This window comes from Sinocyclocheilus rhinocerous, unplaced genomic scaffold (assembly GCF_001515625.1).
Source record: "Sinocyclocheilus rhinocerous isolate Xijiao unplaced genomic scaffold, SAMN03320098_v1.1 scaffold535, whole genome shotgun sequence".
Classification (NCBI taxonomy): Eukaryota; Metazoa; Chordata; class Actinopteri; order Cypriniformes; family Cyprinidae; genus Sinocyclocheilus; species Sinocyclocheilus rhinocerous.
In genome coordinates this window covers 92,805-113,616 of record NW_015646174.1, presented here as the reverse complement: position 1 = coordinate 113,616, position 20,812 = coordinate 92,805, and the positions used below count along the sequence as shown (strand labels likewise).

Below are 20,812 nucleotides of genomic sequence, written 5' to 3'. Positions count from 1 at the left end.
CAAGCTCTTGGTGCATAAAGAAGATCTGTAAAGTTTATTATTATTATTATTATTATGCATGCTAGTACTACATACATACTACTACTATTATTGTCAGATGGTCATCACTGTTTATTTTCATTGCTGTTATTATCATTGCTGTTCTATTGCTGTTTTTGTGTTTTGTGTTCACCGTATGTTGTATGTTTTGCACTCTTAATAAAAAAAATAAATAAAAAAAATTTGCATCATATGACCCCTTTAAAGAACTTTTATTTTAATGAAAAGATTCAATTTAATGAAAAGAACAACATTTGAGTCTTTTCACTATTTTCAATGTTTGAACATATGGGAGGTTTGGGAGGTTAAAAGTATTTTTAAAAGAATATTATGAATTTTTGTGGAGTTACACCCCATGACATTTTAAAACCTGAACTAATTTTGCCATGCCATTAAAAGATCAAATTATTTATAGACTTTTTGACTTTGACACACAGTCATGAAGAGGGTCTACAGGTGCCCCCTCTATGATATCATTGCTGTTTTGTCATGATATTATACTGTTTCATGTTTTTTTTTCTGCGTGTTGTGTACACTACATTAATTTTATTGGTCGCATTACATTACTTGATTTTTTTTTTACAAAATATTTTCAAACATTAATAAGCATTGAAGCAGTTTTGTTTAAAATATTAACATTATTGCAAGAAACAATTATTCCAAATTATAAATAGGTTTTCTTTTAAAGAATTGCATTTATAAATTAACATTTAGAAAATGAAAAGCTTTTTTTCTCTATGGTAATATCAGGATGGTTGGTTAATTTTAGGCTTTATGTCACCCCAAAATTATCAAAAAGTATTGTAGTTCAGAAATTAAAATTATGCTCATCACAGAAGAGGTGTATTCAAAATATTGTATGTGGTTGCATTTTTTTTTATCAATTAATAAATCAGGACAAAAAATGAGCATCATGTCACTCTAGCAAGGAATGTAGTGTTGATATGGTGAGAATGCAGCAACATTTCATTCACATAAAAGGAAAGTTTTAATTAGCATGACTACAGAGAGTTTGTTCGTATGTTTCCCACCCTGCGAGACAATAGAGGGGCTTCCCACTCAGGGGCTCAAGCAAATCACGCTTAGCTTCACTCTGGGCTCGTCGACGCTCTGAGCCGCGTTTCTAGGTCATGAGAGTCTGTTATGAATAATAAAACGAGTCTGCTTTAAATGGAATATTTATAGAAGCGAAACAGCAAATGCTGCATCTCCTTCCTGTATTATTTTCTGTGATATAGTTTCTGTGACACTGACATTTGCGGTATTTAATATTTCCCCCATACTCTTTGAGTGTATTTTTTTCTTTTTACCCTTGTGTTAGCTGGGGGGATTGTGAGACAGACTGTAAATGGGGACCCAATGACTCAGGCTGGGGCCCCTGATGGGAACGATGATATTTGGTAGAGAGGAAATGGTACGGGGAGAGGTGATGAAAGAGGAACTAATGTTGGAGTAAAGGGGAATATTTGGTGAAGGCAAGGGTTGAGGATTCTGCCCTAGATTTTTAATTGTGGGACCACTCAGACAGAAAACAATTAGAGCGTAGTCAAGTAGTTCTATTTTGGTGCTGTAGGGTATATATTTTCCAGTGAACACGTGACACATTTTCAGCTCCTCTATAATCAACATAATAATTGCAGGATTCAAGTAATCACATGTGATGGATTGGATTCTTTCAACTCTTTCTGTACTGGATACACATAATGCATGATCTTGCACTGGGGGCCAGTGTTATTGTCCTTTCACCATTATTGTGTCTTTCAGACTCCTCCATATTCTGGGGCATCCATGATAAACCACAAACATATGCACAAACTAATATAAACGTAATAGGACCCAACATTATGTCCAGTAGAAGTCTCAAAAAGACCATATTCACTCATCCTGTATTTGAATGCACAATCTCAACTCATTAGTTCACTTTTATTAGTGGTGCTTTATGCTTTGGGTTTCCCCCAAGCAACCCTTTAGCAATGCTCTGGTAACCCTACAAATTTCCTTCTAAAAGTGTAAATATGGAGTATTTTTTGAAAATTCCAAACTTTCAGTCATCTTTGAAACCCAATTTAAGATCTTAAGATCTCTTCAGAAGACTTTCTGGATTAAAACGCTCAGTTCATATGGATTATTATTACAGTAGCATTATTTTTACTACTTATTCATTAACTTTTTGAAGCATCAAAGTATTGGTGGAATGCACTTTGTGGATGGACAGTAATCTCTCATTTGTGTTTCAAAAATAAATGAGGTTTTATGGGAGTTAATGATGACAGAATGCATTATTTGAGTGAACTATCGTTTTGCTTTAGTTTAGATGATGACAAAGGTTATCTAAATGTAAAAATAAGGCAAGTTATCATGCACAATACCATATCTAATATCATTATCAACCACCACCAATGAATTGATCAAATCTGTAACATGGTACCAATATATCTTACATCACTACTTTAAATACACATTTATTTAATTAAATTACATATTACATTATTTATCAAAATAACTTAACATAATGAGCATTGGATGCTGTATTTAGTTTTGGCCTGTCCCCCCTGACTGAGCCTGTTTTCCCCCAAGGTTTTTTCTCCATTTCTGTCACCGATTGAGTTTTGGTTCCTTGCCACTGTCGCCTTTGGCTTGCTTAGTTGGGGACGCTTAATTTCTGGCAATATTGTCGGTTTGATTGACCAGAAACTATTGGAAGAGATCTGAACTGTATGATGGCATCATCAATGAACTGACTTCATTTGACGTCATGAAGTGTCATTTACCTAAGCTGATTATGTTTAATTAAGGATTTGGGGAATGGAGATTAATTGACCATTGCACACTAACATTACTGTCATTATAACACACAGTCAGATCCAAATCAACCCGTTTGACCTTCTACCACACTGTTTCTCTGTTGAGATATTTGTTCATTTTGTTCTAGCACTATCAACATGTAACTTCATAATTCATATTTCAGATGAGCCGTACAGTAATTTTACCCTTGGCTGCAAATGTTGCACAGCTTTGAGATGTCTTGTTTTCTCTCAGCGCTCTAGATCATTTGCATATGATTGTTTGCATTATAATATGTGTCTCTTTGTAAGCCTGTCAGTATAAAGTCTGGAAGATAACTTGAGGGAAATGGAAGTCCTGTATTTTGGATTTGCAGCCCACTCCCTTGGCAGGACCTAACGTATCACAGTTTGGTGTTTAATTCATCCTTGTGCTTTGGACACGATTTTAGCCTTATGGGTGCTGAAAGTTCTACAGATTTACAGAACAAAATATCATAGAGACTAAATCAACCACCTAGCAACACATTTAGAACACCCTAGTAACCAAAATAGCAGTTTGCTTAAAAAACACTCAGAACACTTTAATAACCAAATAGCAGCACTCTGTTAGCCTTGCACAAGACTTTGGCATCACAACGGTGACTTTCACACTGGTAACACTTGTGGAAATAAATGAAGATGTATCATAGTTTCCATTTATAATAAATGGAGTTATTTCAGCTTAAGAGTATGTTAAGTTTAATGACCCAACTTTGTAGAACATCTTTATATTTAATTTTATAATTACTTCAGCTGCCTGGTTAATGTGTACTACAGAATGAACTGACAAGCATTTATGGTAAACTAAAAAATAGCTAATTTAATGTCACTTCTATTGGAACTTGGAATTTATGGGACAAGTGTAATTATTTAAAGCACAACAAAAGATTATTAAAACATAATGATTAAAGTAAAAGTTTTAATCTGACATTACTACAAAGTGCACTTTTTAAAAATGTACTTGCGTGTATTAGAAACATAGTCTTGAAAGTGTATCCCCTTTAAGTACACTTGAGATTTGACATACACTACAAGTGCACATGCTATACAATTAAGTTTACACAGTTTCTACTCCATAAAGTTCCTGTTTTAATTAGGCTTTGGGACAGTATATTCACAACACCGTACATCAGTTCATCTAAACAGTGAAACAATTTTCATCCATTTCCCATGCTTCATGTTGTAGCTTACGGCTGTAGAACTTCTGTTCTTCTCTTTGTTGTCTTTACTAGCGTAGCACCAAACTCCTATTCATTATTTCGTAGTGATGGGGAATGAGATAAGCTGTGCACTACAGTATGTTAATGATTACCTCCGATATTTAAAGAATGAAACATCAAAGCCTTGGCATGTTGGAAACGCTAGGGTGTATTTTATCTGAGCATACACAATTCATTATTATCTCTAGATATCGGTTTGGAATGCACAGTTGTTACCAGAATCCTTCTTGTTTTGCAGGTAAGCGTGAGACAAGATGAAAATTCAGTAGTTTCACTTTTATTAGAAGCATAACAAGTACTACTAGTGCTCCATATTTTATCCTCCTACACAGAGCTCTCAGATGACAGTCAGAGGATAATGCCATTTTTTCCTCCGAGCTAACAGCACCCTTGACCCAAACTGCACTGCTTTGGCCCTCTGGATAGAATGCATTCCAGTCTGTCAGTACCGTGGAGATGAGATTTATAAAGAGGTTGTGCATGGGACTGACCTGGAAATAAAAACTTTTTCATTAGTTCGTTTTATTGTGTTTTATGTACTTGCTTTGAACAAACCCCTAACCCTATAAGTATTAAACCGGGGCATGTAACTTGTCCCACAGCAATTGCGCTGCGGTCATGAATGATGCCTCAAATCAAGCGACTTGTTGAGGAGAGTTGTGCTTTTACTTTTCTAAATGGCTAGACGTATGATTTTCCCTATGAGAATATTAGGGATGCACAAATAATTAATGTCCCATTATATTTTACATATGATTTCAATGTGCAATTCTATCTATCTATCCATCTATCATCTATCTATCTGTCTGTCTGTCTGTCATCTATCTATCTATTCATTAGTTCGTTTTATTGTGTTTTATGTACTTGCTTTGAACAAACCCCTAACCCTATAAGTATTAAACCGGGGCATGTAACTTGTCCCACAGCAATTGCGCTGCGGTCATGAATGATGCCTCAAATCAAGCGACTTGTTGAGGAGAGTTGTGCTTTTACTTTTCTAAATGGCTAGACGTATGATTTTCCCTATGAGAATATTAGGGATGCACAAATAATTAATGTCCCATTATATTTTACATATGATTTCAATGTGCAATTCTATCTATCTATCCATCTATCATCTATCTATCTGTCTGTCTGTCTGTCATCTATCTATCTATCTATCTATCTATCTATCTATCTGTCTATCTGTCTGTCTGTCTGTCTGTGTCTAATATTGTCCTAATCTAATTCTAATATTGGCCAGTATCCAATATAGTTTTAATATATTGTGAAATTGTATTGATTTATTTTTGTTGTTGTTGATTTCTTTGAATATTTGCTTTACTAAAATTCTTCTTCTTTTTCTGTTCTGCAGGGCCTTATACTCGTATGAAGATGACAGTAACGATTTGATCCTGTCTGCTTCAGGAGGTAGGCTACATCTCAACAATACTTCCTGTCCAAATATAGACTATCTAATAATAACCAACCAGAATGTAGTCATGCACAAGCAATAACGCTGTCGGCTGTGACTGATGACATTCCATTTGCATTGTTGATGTACCATGATTGTGCTAGTGAATGCCACTGTGCGATTGTATCGTGACAGAGGCCAAACGCATTAAATGTGATATTAACTCTGCTAGTGTTGTGCACAGATAAATGTCTTTATTCATTTGCAGCATATCTACTGTAAATATTCATAAAACTCAATGGACTGTAATCCTGCCATCTAAGCACAGATCCCAAACACCGGAAGTAACCGTCACTCAGCAGTTCAAATCTCACTGCATTTTCAAACTATTATAGTGCATCAGGCTGCACAGTCTCTGTTTTCCCTCAGAGCTGGAGGAGGGAAACCTGTCATTTCACACTGATGACAATCATTTAGTCTGTGACTGATGGAAGGTTATTATTAAGGGCCGTGTTGATTAGCACAGAGAACACCATTCAGATGTTGGATTTATTGTGGAAAGTCTGTTTGCAAGAGATTTCCCGCAATGTTTATTTACAGTGTATAGTTTGACTTTTTTTGTTTCTGAAGTATTTGTATCTAAAACCATAATTTTGCTGCAGTTTTCAGAAACAATATTATATCTTAGCGATGTAAAAAAAAAAAAACTGTAAACAGCACAATATGAGAATGATGCCATGCAGAGCAGGGACATCCATGCATTCTCGCTATTCATGCAAACTTATGAGATATTTAAATGACAACATAAAAAATGAAAAAAAATATAGCTCAGATTTCAAAGCAGAAATTATCCAATTTATCCAAGTGCAATTTCAAATTATCCGTTTAAATGACCAAGAGTGGTATTTCATTTAGATCAGTTTAGTATACACAGAGTTAGGGAAAATTGCATATTGAAATCATACACATGGAATTACATTTTTTATGTGGGCAGTAAGTAGTGGACTTATGTGTCTGCTGCTTTGTGTAACATCCTCTTTCCGGAACAGGAAAGAACTTCCACCAGACTGTTGGTGTGTGTGTATGTCTATCCAAACCCTCTCCAGAGATCTATTTCTGTCCATTGGCACATTTACACCTCTCATGAGAAGCAGTAACCGATCATAGTTATGGGCATAATGGGTAGCCAGCACACGTGGTGATTAAATAGGAAGCATTTGCAGTAGATTAGGGATTAGAATTGTATTCTTTTTTTAAGAATTATTTTGTGTAAACATTTATTATTATTATTATTTTATAAAATAAATTATATTTATATTATATTATTCATAAGTTAACACAATTACCAGTGTATATATATATATGTACAGTGCCTAAAATTAACACTCGCCAAGCCCCAATTGCGAGTAAAAATCAGCGTTGGCGAGTCCATGTAACAGTGTCAGTCGCCAGTTAGCGGGTACAACTTTTACGAATTATAACAATGCAATCTAGTGGGAACAACAGCCCGTTTTTAAAGAGATTCGCTGTTTCTGACATAAGCGAATAAAATAATCTTTTCCGAAGACAAGATCATCGTGATTAGCTGTTCTGTCATAAGTGACAAGAGCGAATCAAATAATAGGATACAAACAGACTGATAAGGTCAGAGCAGTGTGATGGCCAGCTTGTTGTATATATATATATATATATATATATATATATACATTTTTTTTTTCCTCTTTCTCAAAAAATCTGTTTTAAGTTGTTATATTACCTGTTTTAGTAATGTATATATAAACTAGTAAATATTACTATAATGTATTTAGAGAATATCTTCAATTAAATACATACCTTTTTTCTTATTCCAGTGGTATTTTAGTAGTGAGTGCTAAAAAAAATGGATCTAACAACTATCTTAAAAAGACAGGAAATAATTTTCTGATGACCCCCACACATAAGCCCCCACAATCCTGAATTAGTAGTTATGAAATGACTTGATTAGATGTACTTTTTTTTTGCAATTAGTACACAAAAAATTGACTTTTCTTTCTTAACAGTGTGATTGTTGTGTTTGACAGATGGGGGTCTGACAGAGATTGCAGTAGCCTTCGATAACACTCTGATCATGTACGGTTTCTGCAGCCTGAAGGAGCCCAGCGCAGCCCTGCCACGCTACATCCTCATCAACTGGGTGAGATGACGCAACAACCTGCGTTCAGTGAATTTTGAAACCCGTTAGCAAGAACACTAGCTCTAGAGGTCAACAAAGACACAGCAGTCAACATAACCACAGTCAATCAACATCGGCGCTGCCCTGAAATCAGACATGCGTTCTTTTATCATACAAAAGCAGGAAATAATTTTGTGATGGTGGTCGGAGCAAGACCCCACGTCAGGCCCCCACAATCCTGAATTAGTAGTTATGAAATTGCTATTTTGCTAAAAATCCAAGATTAGATTAGAAGACACGTTCTGTTAACTTGTGGTTAGGCTGATATGGGTCAGTATAACAGTTAGTGGCTTGAAGGCGTTTAGATTTTTTAAACATGAGTTGTATGGCAAACATTATGGCTGAATCACTGGATAATATTGCTTAGAATAGATCAAATATAAGAACGAGCCTCCAGGCATGATTTTAGTTCTATTTAGATCATCCATTTTTAAGTTGCCGCCAGTATTTTGAACTGTAAAACGCGAAGTACTGGCTGTTGGACACAACTCATGAAAGACACTCTTAGATGCTTTCATTATTTTCCTATTTTCATTTAATTACAAGCATGTTTTGTACTTTGTATTCTTAGTACTCGTCCCTTTATGTCACAGCAGTTATTTTAAATTGTGTGAGCTTGATTATTTTGAATGGGTGCTGATCAGAGACGTCTGCCTGTTGTTTAGTTGAATTATTAAAGTGGCAGTATCTCTTAAATGTATTGTTACCTTGGAAACGCATGCCATGGTTGCAGTGGAACACAATATTCACTTCAATGTAAGGTTTAAGGATGTGATTATCAGGTTTTTGTTTTCTGAAGCAGTGGTTGTAACTACCTGGGGGAGCAATCTGAGACTATTATATATTGCCAGTACTCCAAAGTGTGCTAGACATTTTTTTTATGTATACTCTACAGTTGTGTTCTTTGAATAAACACATATATGACAACATGTGTTCAGGTTGGTGAAGATGTGCCTGATGCCAGGAAGTGTGCCTGTGCCAGTCATGTAGCCGCCATAGCGGAGTTTTTCCAGGTGGGTCTCACCAAGGTAAAACAAACATCTTTTACTTCTCTTCTAAATTAGGTAATGACCCATTTCAGAGACATGTGATTCCACTGTCACTGTCATTTTCACATCATCTCTGCTCTGAGCATGCGAGGAGAGCTAGCTGTTAGGTTTCGCAGTCATCTTTTGTGACATTTTCTTTGAAAACTGTCTGGAAAAAAAGGAAATGTCATTCATCCAAAACTATTTTCTTTGTTAGTGTTGGGATGAATCTCACAAAACCTGGTCCAGAGCAGGTTGAGATCACCACAAAATCAAATGAAAGAAATGAGAATTTATACTTTGGAGATAATTAAAGAAGATTATTTTGTACTATCCTTTTTTTTTTTTTTTTTAATTGTGATTCATTGTGACATTATTTTGGTGACAATTAAGCATGTTGTCCCCCCAATTCTCATTACTATAATGCACAAAAAATTAACTATGATTAGAAATTAGCAAAAATGACTTTTTTTATCAAGTTTTTTGACATACCCTGTCTTTAATTTATGCATATTTTTATTTAAATAATTATATTAATTTTTTAGATTATTTCCATTAGTTTGTTATAGCATTGAGAATCCAATGAGAATTCTGAAAATTACACAAAAAAAAAATCTTAATTCACTACAATGAGAATTGTTGGGGAAATATGGAAAATTGTCATAAAATAAATTACATTTTTAATTGAATTATAAAATGTAATTTAATTTAATTATTTATAGAAATTTTATTTTATTTTTCCAGTGAAATATTAATTAGAAAACAATACAAAAATAAAATTTAAAATGTTTTCACATTTTTACTAAATAAACACATGTACAATTATATTGAATAATTTTATTTTTTATATTTGTTCATTTTAATTTAAAGTATGCGCTTATTTTTTTTTATCTTTGAAATACCTTAATAAGAAAACAGTACAAAATCAAAGTAAAAAATAACCTAGACATGTTTTTCACAAAATAAACAAGAAAAAAAATTTAAATCATTTTTATTATTATTCTTTTTATTTACAGTATATGCATTACAAATCCATTTTTTATTTCGTTTTTACTCAGTGAAAAAAATAAATAATACAAATTTTGTGGACTTGGACCTGTTTTTGTGAAATTCACCCATTGAAACATAATTGGTGTTTTTCAGAAGTTGATTTTAAGTGTCAATTTCAAACATTGACTCATAATGCATGAATTCTAACATAATGTTTTAGTGCTTTTCAATACCACCATCTCCTCTGTTGTTGTTTCGGCTTACTGTATGGCTTTCTTTAACAGCATGCCTCTTTAGCTCTGCTGCAATTCAGTCCTGTGTTCCAGCAGATAAGAGTAAATCCCAAGTCATGTGGGTGGGCCACAGAGTCTTGGGGGGGGTTTGCTGCATGTGTGTGTGCTTCTGTGTGTATGTACCTAACAGTTAGTAATGTGCAGCAGAAGATGTTTCTAGATGACTAACACGGTCCTCTTCGGGGCCATTGTGTTGGAGGTGTCTGTCGGTGTGAGAGATCTGAATGGGGGGCTGCTCGGCTTTTCAAATCTCTCAATCTCTTCAACGTGGGTGCGTGGGCGAGAAAAGGAGAGAGAGAGAATAGAAGTATTGAGGTAGAGAAACTCCACGATGAAACATCAGCGAGATGACCAAGGCAGCCACAGAGATTGTGCTTTTGGGTTGAAAGAGAGACTATGCTATCAGGAATGAATTGATCTAAAGTGCCAGTCAACTCATCGGCTGCTCTTTTTAAGCTACTGAAAAGACTGATGGCAGCATTCATGTAGCTATGTCAGAGGAACACACATGAGCTAGATATAGTCGGTTGTTTGATGTTCTTACAAAAGCTTAGTTCGAGGTCCAGCTCAGTATGCTGTGATGCTCACACAAACACTCTTACAAGCACATTGAAGACCCGTTTTGTCTTGCTTGAAAAGCCTAATTGCATTTACTTCTCATGTGAATGAATTTTGTTTTTCTCATTGTTTATACTGATTCATAGTTATCCCTTCATATGTTATTCACTGTTATTCTGAACTCATTCTTTCATTAATGTGATTGATGATTTAATAATGTACACTACTGTTCAAAAGTTTGGGGTTATTGAGATTTTAATTTTTTTAAAGAAATTAATACTTTTATTCAGCAAGGGTGCATTAAATTGATCAAAAATGACAGTAAAGACATTGATGATGTTACAAAAGATTGCCATTTCAAACAAACTTTCTATCCATCAAAGAATCCTGAAAAATGTGTATCACGATTTCACAAAAATATTAAGCACCACAGCCGTGATATCTTTCTTGAGCACCAGATTATCATATTAGAATGATTTCTGAAGAATCATGTGACAATGAAGACTAGAGTAATGGCTGGTGAACGCAGCTTTCCCATCACTGGAATAACCTACATTTTAAAATATATTAAAATAGAATACAGTTATTTTGAATTGTAATAATAATATTTCTCAATATTACTGTTTTTACTGATAAATAAATATATGCAGCCTTGTTGAGAGTTCTTTCAGAAACATTACCAATCTTACAGAACACAAACTTTTGATGTAAAGTGTAGATTGTGTTACAGTGCCACCTATTGATGTTTACTTTATTATCTACATTAATAATTAGCAGTTCTCAAATTAGGGCAGGGCATTATAGCTTGAAATTATATCTCAGTGTTTTTTAGCCTATATATAGATAGTGATAAATGACTGAAAAGATTGTTTTAAGTGTTTGTGTTGTTGTTGTTGTTTTTAAATAATAATTTTTAAACATTTCCACACTGTTTTTCACTAAATAGAAGAGCATTTAACATAGAATAATATCTGATCATATGTTTATTTTTATGCATTGATATAACAATTCTGTAGTCATACTGTAAACAGAAATATTTACCTGCGTTTATGATTTTACTAAAACATTTTAATTAATAGAAAATGCCATAATTGGACAATTATTGCTGTTTTTAACCGTTTACAGAAATTAATCGGATTTAACAACTCCAAAAACACTCAAATTAATCTCTGAATACGAATTTTCGAACCGGTCCCTTTAAACAGACCGTTAGAACCAATTCACAGAAATGAATCAAACTTAACCAGCGCTACACGATTTTTGGTACTGAACTTGAATTCAGAAACACTTTTTAAACACATCCACCTTCTCGTACTCGCAAGTCATGGGACAAGGAAGAATCCGAAAATGTCTTTAGGAAACTTGTCAAGTAGAGTTTGTCCATGCTTAGCACCACTGATGCCTTTTGGTGTAGCCTGATGCTTTTGTGACTTTCTTCTTTTTTCTGACACACTTGGGACAAGCTGTATGCCATAGCGACTTAAAGTGCTCATCATTTAAATGCACGGTTGATGCTGGTTGCCAGGTGACGTGCGTGCGTGTGCAGCAGTACTACTGATGCTCTTTTTCTCTTTCCAGGGTGTTGACATCATCGTGAACGCTAGCACCATGGATGACATCGACCCCTCAGCTATCGGACAGAGGCTGACCAATGGGACGGCTCCAGTGGCCAGTCCAGTGCTAAGCCGCCTGCGAATGAAAGACGAGGAGAACGCAGAGCACGTTGTGCGTGACTGGTGACAGAAGGGCTGCTTAAGGGATGGGTGGGGGGCTTGTTTACGTGCATAGGGTTAGTTTTAATACTGGAAAGGGGTCAAATCAAGTTGTCTGTGAATGGCTCTCTAATAGTGTGATGTCTGACACAGGGGCACAGCCTCGTTGCTGTTTTTAGGAAAGAGCTCTTAGAGCCACATTGTTGATCCAGAGGAACTGAAACTATGATTGTTTCTATATGTGAAACACACTTAAAAAATAACCAAGCTCCTTCCTGCTGTTTTGCTCACTTATCTGAATGACGTCTCTACAAGTATATTTGTATACTTCATTGTAACCAATATAATTTGGTATTAGTGTATCAAACCGTAGCATTTCAGCCAAACAAATTCAAGCACAAAGTGATGTTGGTGTGATCTAATCTCAAAACCAGGTTGTACATCTTTGATACACCTGTAACAATATTTTACAATAAGGTCCTGTTCATTAGCATTAGTTAATGCATTAGCTAACAATGAACATTATATTTTTTACAACATTTAATAATCTTTGTTAATGTTAGCTAATAAAAATACAATTCATGTAAGTTCACACTGAATTAACCAATATTAATAGATAAACATTTTTATTTGAAAAATTTAGTAAATTAACAGTAACTACGATTAATAAATGCTGATTACAGTTAAACTAACAAATGATTAACACAGTATTGTTCATTATTTGGTAATTTTTTCTAGTGTAGTTAACTAATGTTAATAAAAGATATAAAAACGATATAAAATGTTTCCTAGACAGGGAAATTGTCTGTGTGTGTGTGTGTCTGCTTTCTAGCTGTCCCCATAGTGCCTCCCTTGGATCAACATCTTTGTCCTCAGTTAGCTGTCCAATTAAAACGGCCAGTACTCACACTTCCCCTTTCCTCCTGACCGCAGGGCACCACCTACGAGAAAACAAATGCAGAGATCGAGATGAAGAAAATCAATCGGGGAGAGTTCTGGGAACAAGCCAAGGTAGAAATTTGATTCCGTTGGGTTTCTGCTGCAAAGATGCTTGATCTGAGACTCTTCAGGATGGTAGTGTGAACCGCTGTAAACTAGTTCTAGCACACAATGTGACGGGTCAGCTGACTAGTTTCTTTGTTTTAACATTATGAGGAAGTGGTTACGTCAGATTTGTTTGATACTGTTCGATCATTAGCAGCTGAGAATACTTTCTCATAGATAAATGACATTTTACTAACTGTGTACAAAGGTGTTTTGTTGTGTTTTATTTTGTTTTTATTAAACTATGGGCACTTTTGTCTCTGAAGTTTTATTAAAACTTTCTTGGGGGGTCTTGGAAACTTTTTACCATACCTATACTACTACATTCTTTTTTTATGTATAGATTTCAGTCCTAATTAGTGAAAATCTATTATAAAAATATTGCTCTGTTTGGAAGCTTTGATCATCTAAGCAGTAAAATAAAGGTAATATTTATTGAGTGAAAAATATCTATATTGATTTTTACAAAAATTATGGCTGTTATTTTCACCACTAACAACAATTTTGCCCGATAATATTTTATAATAGATTAGTGTACTTGTTTCCTAAGGTGTCAGTGTAGATCAGTTTGAGACATATGTGAAAAAAATGTATGTAAATATCACAACAGAATATTTGCTTTGCATCATTTTAGAACCATACTGTAGTTTTGCAATATTAATCACATATATGAATACTTACTAATAAACTTTAAATATTATTTATTAACAACATTAATAATTCAAATTGTTGTTGTTATTGTTGATTAACAGTAAGAAATTGTTATTTGACTGTGTGCATTTAGGTTACATAACGTGCTAGCTGTTAGCCTTAGCATCCATAAATGTTTACAATGTTATTTTCACTTCAAAATTGTATTAAACTAAATAGATTAGTTAAAGGTGTGTTAAAAATGGCTGGTTCATAAAAATGGTAGAATTCTTCTAGTTGAAGAAACATTCTGCAGATTGCTGTAGAAAAATGGAGGCTTGTATCTCTTACATACATTTACTGTTTTTTTTTTGTTTTAGTTTTTTGTTTTTTTTGCACAAAATAAGAGTATTGCGATCTACAATGTTTAGATCTGTTTTTATCCACTAAAATTTAAAACCAAATACATAAAATATAAATGAAATAAGGAAAAATAATAAGTATAAATGTCGTTGTCGTAATCTTATTGTGACTGTAAATTCATTTTACTGAAGTTTTACTGACACGTGCCTTGTTTAAAGCGGGAAGAAGAGTTGAGAAAGGAGGAAGAGAGAAGGAAGGCTGTGGAGGAACAGAAGCGCTTTGAAACCGAGAGGATGGAGCTGGAAAGAAAAGAGCAAGAGGAAAGAGAGAAGCGCTACCGTGAGAGGGAGCAGAAGATCGAGGAACAGAGGTAGGAAGGATGCCACAATGGCCAACACTGATGACCCTCAGCCATATATTATTATAATGCTATCTGTTTTTATATACGTGGTCACAGGAAGAAGATGCAGGAGGAGGAAGAGGCCAAAGAGAGGAATCAACCCTTGAATGTAAGAGTGTGTATGCTTTGCATACAGTAAACCAGGTTTGGTGTTTTAAGAGATATTTTAGGGCTTGAATCATCTACAGAATGCATGATGGTCTATGGTAACCGGAAGGTAACCAGAAGAAGAAGAAGACCCATGTGTCTTAAGTAATATTGTCCTTTAATAAATGGATAAATGGCTTTGGGCAGTATACAGACTTCAGAAGTATTTACACAAAATCAGATTTATTGCACTAATCATCTGGAAAGTAAATAAGTTACAAACAACTGCATGTGGAGTGACCCACATTTAACTGTTATTAAAGGGGTCATATGATGCTATTTTAAAGAGGTTAAGACAGCTGACGTGCTATGATTTCTGACAGGCAGTTCACTCTCCTGTGATGTGACCCTGTTCCCCTCACACACACAACGCGTTACTCTGCGCTGCGCAAAACTCTGCATTTGAACAGTCTAGCAAATACTTAAACTAATAACAAAACATAACAGATCTTCTTTATGCACCAAGAGCTTGTAACACTCCAAAGAGAAAGGAAAACTTGAAATCGCATCATATGACCCCTTTAAAAAAATTTAAAAAGTTTTTGCTGCCCCCTGCTGGAAATAAACAGGTGCGTTCATCCACTTCACAGACAGATCCCAGTTATGAAGACCCTGCCCTGGAGAAAAGAGAAACAGAGGTTGAGGTGGGTTGAAACAGAGCTTTTAGGGCCACACCAGCATCGATTCGTTTCACAGATAAGTGTTTTCAAAAGGAGAACAGATTCCGACCCTAACAAATTAAAATGTGGGGCAGATTTGTGTTATAAAGACAGATACTCTGCTGGGGTTTACATGTGGGTCAGTGGGATTCCTCATGCTATTTCAAGAGTTTCTGTGTTTCGGTGCGTGTGCAGTCAATAGGATCTTCAGTCTGAGAAGGAACCAAAAAAAAAATCCTTCTTACCTGCAATTATTTTTATTTGTCACATCATGTATTACTGGTTTAAATTCATGATTCCATCTAAAATATCACTCTAAACATGCAGTGTTGTACAAATATATCCAAATAGGAAATTAATAGAAAATTGTTTTATTATAATTAGTTATTAATGGACAATTATTTGTTTAGCTATTGTTATAATAATAATAATTATATATTATATATATATCGTATTATGTGTTTTATAATTATGTGTTCAATTAAATTATCTAAATTTATTTTATAAACTGGAATTTGTTTCACCTCCTTTTCCTGTGTTCATACAGTATGTTGACAGGATGTGGCAACTTTCATACCCAGGAAAATGATTAAATTCCATCTAAATGTGTAGTGTGCTAAGAATACATCCAAAGAGAAAATTAATGAAAAAAAATATTTTGCTATCTTATAAGATATTAATAATAATATACATATAAATATTATTTTGTCTATTTTATCTAATTCTATTTATATATCTATCTATCTATCTAGGCCTATATCTATCTACTATATATTATGTTTTACCTTGTTTTCCCGTGTTAATATGTTTATAGGAAGCGGCAGCCATCATTGCCCAAAGGCCCATTAACCCACGGGAATTCTTCAAGCAGAGAGAGAGGGCCATAGCCAACAGCGTGGACATCTCACCAGTCACCACGCACAGGACCGGTAAGATCATAGTAAAAGGGTGGAGAAGAGGAGGAGGAGGGCGTAGATGCTAAATCCTAAGCCTGTGTTTATCCTCTTCTTGCTTTTCACTTGTCTCTCCTACTGTCATTTAATGTGAATAAAACAACACAGCTCAGGAGAGACCCTTTGTCTCAGAATGTACTGAAATATGTAATATAATAATGTTAGGGTCATAGTTGAATTATGTAGATAGATATACTTTTATGCATTAATATAGAGAACAGAGGTTAAAGAGGATCTAAACTTCATATACTCCCAACAATTATTGTAAGCCACAGTTATAAATGTGAGAATGTTTTAAATCGTATAACAAAATATCAAACAAGGTGTATATTTGAATTTTTTAAATGTATTTAAAATGTAAATATGCAACCTACAGAGAATAACCAGTTTGAATAATGGATTGATGGATATACAGTATATATATATAGATAGATAGATAGATAGATAATTCAAATGTTATAATAACATGCTCATAGTTAATTTGATGAACTAAGATGCCACATTGTGGCCAGAATCTAAGCTAAACCAGTTTGACTAGGCTGGAAGACCAGTTAAACCAACAAAATCAGCTTAAACCACCTCCGGCTGGTCATTTTGATTAAAACAAATAGTACAATCTAAATAATAATAATAATTAAAAACCTAACATTTCTGTGTACTAATGTATTGTGCTTAGCATAGCTTAGCAACATGCTAACAACATGCAAACTATTGGAATCAATTTGTTAATTGTGCTTTGCTAAGTCATACAGCTTGCTGATTGATGTTATTTCTTACTAAAGTGACTAGTTGAGAAGATAATATTTTGGTATAAATAGCCTAGTTTTTTCACATAAGGTTCAAATGTACCAACTGGAAGTTGAGTAAATCCATGATTTCAATACCTGCTGAAAAAAACACACCGGCTGGAAATTCCAAACGAGGACTGCTATTTGACCATCTTAAACCAGCAATCCACCTTAGGATAGTTTATGTAGGGATTTTTTCAGCAGGGATGCTGAAGCGAAGATTACTTTATTGTAAAAAATGTTATATTGGTGCCATTTTCCAACAGACTGTATGGTCCTGCTGAACAATGCAATATTATTACTGGATGATTGTGCCATTTCATTGTTTATTTAAGATCATAGAATTTTCAGTGTTGGAGTGAATGTCAAACTCCTCACTAGCATCTGTTGCTGAAGGGTACAGACACTGAAACAACTACTGCTTTATGCTCAGAGGGTGTGAAACCATCACACTAACAACTGTTTTCTTACCTCTCTCCTTCTACCTCACTATTTTCTCTCCATTTCTTGGTCATTTTTTTTTTCTTCTGATCACTCTATCCTTTTGGTTGTCAACACATCTCTTTGATTTCCTTTTCGATCATCTGTCCATTCCATCTATCCTTCTGATGACCCTGGATCTTATTTAACCTCTACCCAACTGCCGCACATCCATCATTGCTTCTGTTTTGAACTCGTGCTTCTCTATTTCTCTAATCATTTCTCTTTTATACAAATTTCTTCCCCTCTCTATCCCTGGATTTCTTTCCTCCTGTCTATCTGGTCTGGTCTTCCTCTGTCACACCCGTGTACGTCGCTATATGTGTGCGTGGGTGTCCGCGTGTCCCGCACGATGGTCCTGTCTTCCGTTTACCAGGCCGCTTGGACAGTCCATTCTTGAGGCAGCAGCACAGTCCATCCGATTGCAGCCCGCCCCCTTCTCGCACTCCGCCCCATTCACGGCGGCAGCCAGGTCCACCTGGTAGGTACTGGACAGATCTTGCTGAGGGATACTGCATCAGCATAGGATCACGAAGTCACCGTCTAGCCTTTAGCCACCCTCCTCACTGAATTATCGTTTTTCTTTTGGCTTCCTCAGCAACACTGCGCTTCTCAGAGCATTCACTGTGTCTGCACTGCACCGGATACACCCTGGTCTCCCAGTGTCAGTATGTGCTAGTATTAAAGGGATGGTTCACCCTGAAATTAAGAAAATGTCACCATTTGCTCACCCTCATGTCACTCCAAACCTGTATGACTTCGTTTCTTCTGTGGAACACTAATGGAGCTATTTGGCGGAATGTCCAAGCTGCTCTTTTCCCTAAATGAAAGTGCCTGTGATGCACCCTAATAGACAAAAAGAAACATGGGATTAGATCGTTTATCACAATCTGTAATCATAAACACATTTCATTACACCAAATACACAAAATAATGTTCTTTTTAGCAGCATCATATGACCCCTTTAATATTTGAAAAACTGTCCGACAAATTACTACTGTGACCAACAAAATCATGTAGTACAACCAACATGCAGAAACATTTAGGGGGGAAAAAAACATAAAACATGAAATATCATCATAGAGAGGACCCCTAAATACTATTCTATACTAAGTTATGACATTTTGATAAAACATTACGAGGTCAAAAAAGATCTATAACATGCATTTACACAATAATCACTTCATTCCTACTTTAAATTCATTTTTTTTATTTGTACAAAACGGTATAAAAATTTGTCAAAAGCATACGAAACCAACATGAATACAACATGATTTCAAAAAATGTATCTTTCCTATACTGCATCGCATTGACTCATCTCCTTTTGTGTTCCACGGAAAAAATAAAGTCTTCTGATTCTGGAATGACATGAGGGTGAGTAAATAATGACAGAATTTCATTTTTCTGTGAATTAATACATTTGAAGGACAGCTGTATTAACTGAAAATCATCCCACTCTGGAGCGGGTTTAGAGCGTCCTGATAAAGACAGAACCACTTTTTACGACAAGTGTATGTGATGACGTGCTCAACTCTTACAGGATGAACTGTATGTCTAATCTCAAGTAACCATCTCCCCTTCTGTATGTCCCATGATCTCAAGTAACCTTCAGTACTAGCTAACTAGACTACGGCCTGCTCAGTGTCACAGTCCGTTTCTTTCAACTATTTGAACCATATTGCCATCTTTTCTTGGTCCATAGTCTGTATATGTGTCCTATACTTGTTGTCCGTTGACTTTGTATTTTGCACAGGAAACATTGAGTATGTGTTATTTTGAAGCTATGCCGTGGATGTTTGGAGGACTGAGACAAAGTGATTCTTTTGGTTAGGGAGATCTGGTTGAATCTCACCAATGTTACTCCCCTCATGTCCCCCTTCCTCTCCTCCCATGCTCTTTCTGATGGATAACCGGCGGCCCTGCGTGCACTTCCTTCCATCCTGTTGACCTGTGAGTGTATGCCACGTTGCACCGCATGTGATTGTGGTCTCCGAGTCCTTGGGCTTGCATTCCGTAGACCTTGTGTGACTATGGTGTCGTGCGTGATCTTTGTGGAGCTGACCTTGTGGTGTGTTTGAAAGTAAAATTAAACAGCAACCCAAGGACAAATGGCGCCTGCAATTATCAGTGTGTGCTACGAGGACTAAACATTGGGTCTGTGCTAAGACCCAACATCTAAAGTTTATCTAGAGTGATACAGTGGGTTTTACATTTCAGAAATGGGCGAATTTTGTGCCTGTACAACTGTTTTCCTGAAATCAGCTTTTATGATGGTCATTGTCGTTTCATTGATTGTGTTTGTTTTGTCATGTGAGGTCTTCTCTCAGCTGTATCATTTTAAAGTGGCTATCTACAAAATTTGCATCTCAGTGTTTTTGTTGCGTTATGAGTTAGTGACTTCCAGTGGAAAACGTCATAGCTCAGAGGTTGCTCTTTCAGAGCTCAGGAGACTTAATTGGGTTTTAAGAATGTTTCGTCTTAAGCAAATTTGTCTCAGATGTTTCTCCTGAAATTCCTAAAATAGAATTAAATGAGATGATGCTTGACATACAATAAGAATTAGCTCAGATTTGGTTTTGAATTAATTTGATAACTTTTGATTGCATACTTCTTAATCTCTGCAAACCTGAGCATGATTTGTGATTAGTTCTGAGAATATGTTATATGAATATGTATATTTTTGAGATTGTAAAAATTAAATTTGCTCTCTGTTAAATATTATTGTCCAGGAGAAACAATTGAGATGTTAAAGAGATCTTAATTGTGGTTGTTCTTTCCAGTGGGTTGGTGTGTCATTATTTAGATATCCTCTAAAAATTGCATAAACAAGATTAATAGATCTTAGATCTTGGCTGTATGATTACATATTGTCTTATATTGACCACCTGCCACTTTAAAGTCAATTAATTGAATATTTTTTTTAACTTGTCAGCTTGCTTTAGCTTGTCATGAGATTGCGAGGTCAACCTTCAGTGTTTTTGTATGTATCATTTCATAATGCCTTGACATATTGGTGGATGCATATGATTATACATGCTTTAGTGCTGTTTTGAGTGTATTAAACATTTTTTATTAATA

General features: G+C 35.2%; 1 protein-coding gene across 2 annotated transcripts in view; it reads left to right on the top strand.

The window, feature by feature from the left end:
- The window catches only part of LOC107707127 (drebrin-like), a 74,768-nt gene that overhangs the window by 47,916 nt on the left and 6,040 nt on the right, over nucleotides 1–20,812 (top strand). Inside the window, exons 2-11 of one of the 2 annotated variants that reach the window (XM_016511032.1) lie at nucleotides 5,439–5,494; nucleotides 7,538–7,650; nucleotides 8,628–8,702; nucleotides 12,137–12,283; nucleotides 13,204–13,281; nucleotides 14,526–14,677; nucleotides 14,765–14,822; nucleotides 15,445–15,498; nucleotides 16,328–16,442; nucleotides 18,111–18,215. In XM_016511032.1, the coding sequence (XP_016366518.1) occupies nucleotides 5,439–5,494; nucleotides 7,538–7,650; nucleotides 8,628–8,702; nucleotides 12,137–12,283; nucleotides 13,204–13,281; nucleotides 14,526–14,677; nucleotides 14,765–14,822; nucleotides 15,445–15,498; nucleotides 16,328–16,442; nucleotides 18,111–18,215 (953 nt within the window). Of the gene's footprint in view, nucleotides 1–5,438; nucleotides 5,495–7,537; nucleotides 7,651–8,627; nucleotides 8,718–12,136; nucleotides 12,284–13,203; nucleotides 13,282–14,525; nucleotides 14,678–14,764; nucleotides 14,823–15,444; nucleotides 15,499–16,327; nucleotides 16,443–18,110; nucleotides 18,216–20,812 lie in introns of both variants that reach the window. The other variant, XM_016511031.1, reaches the window with a different exon arrangement.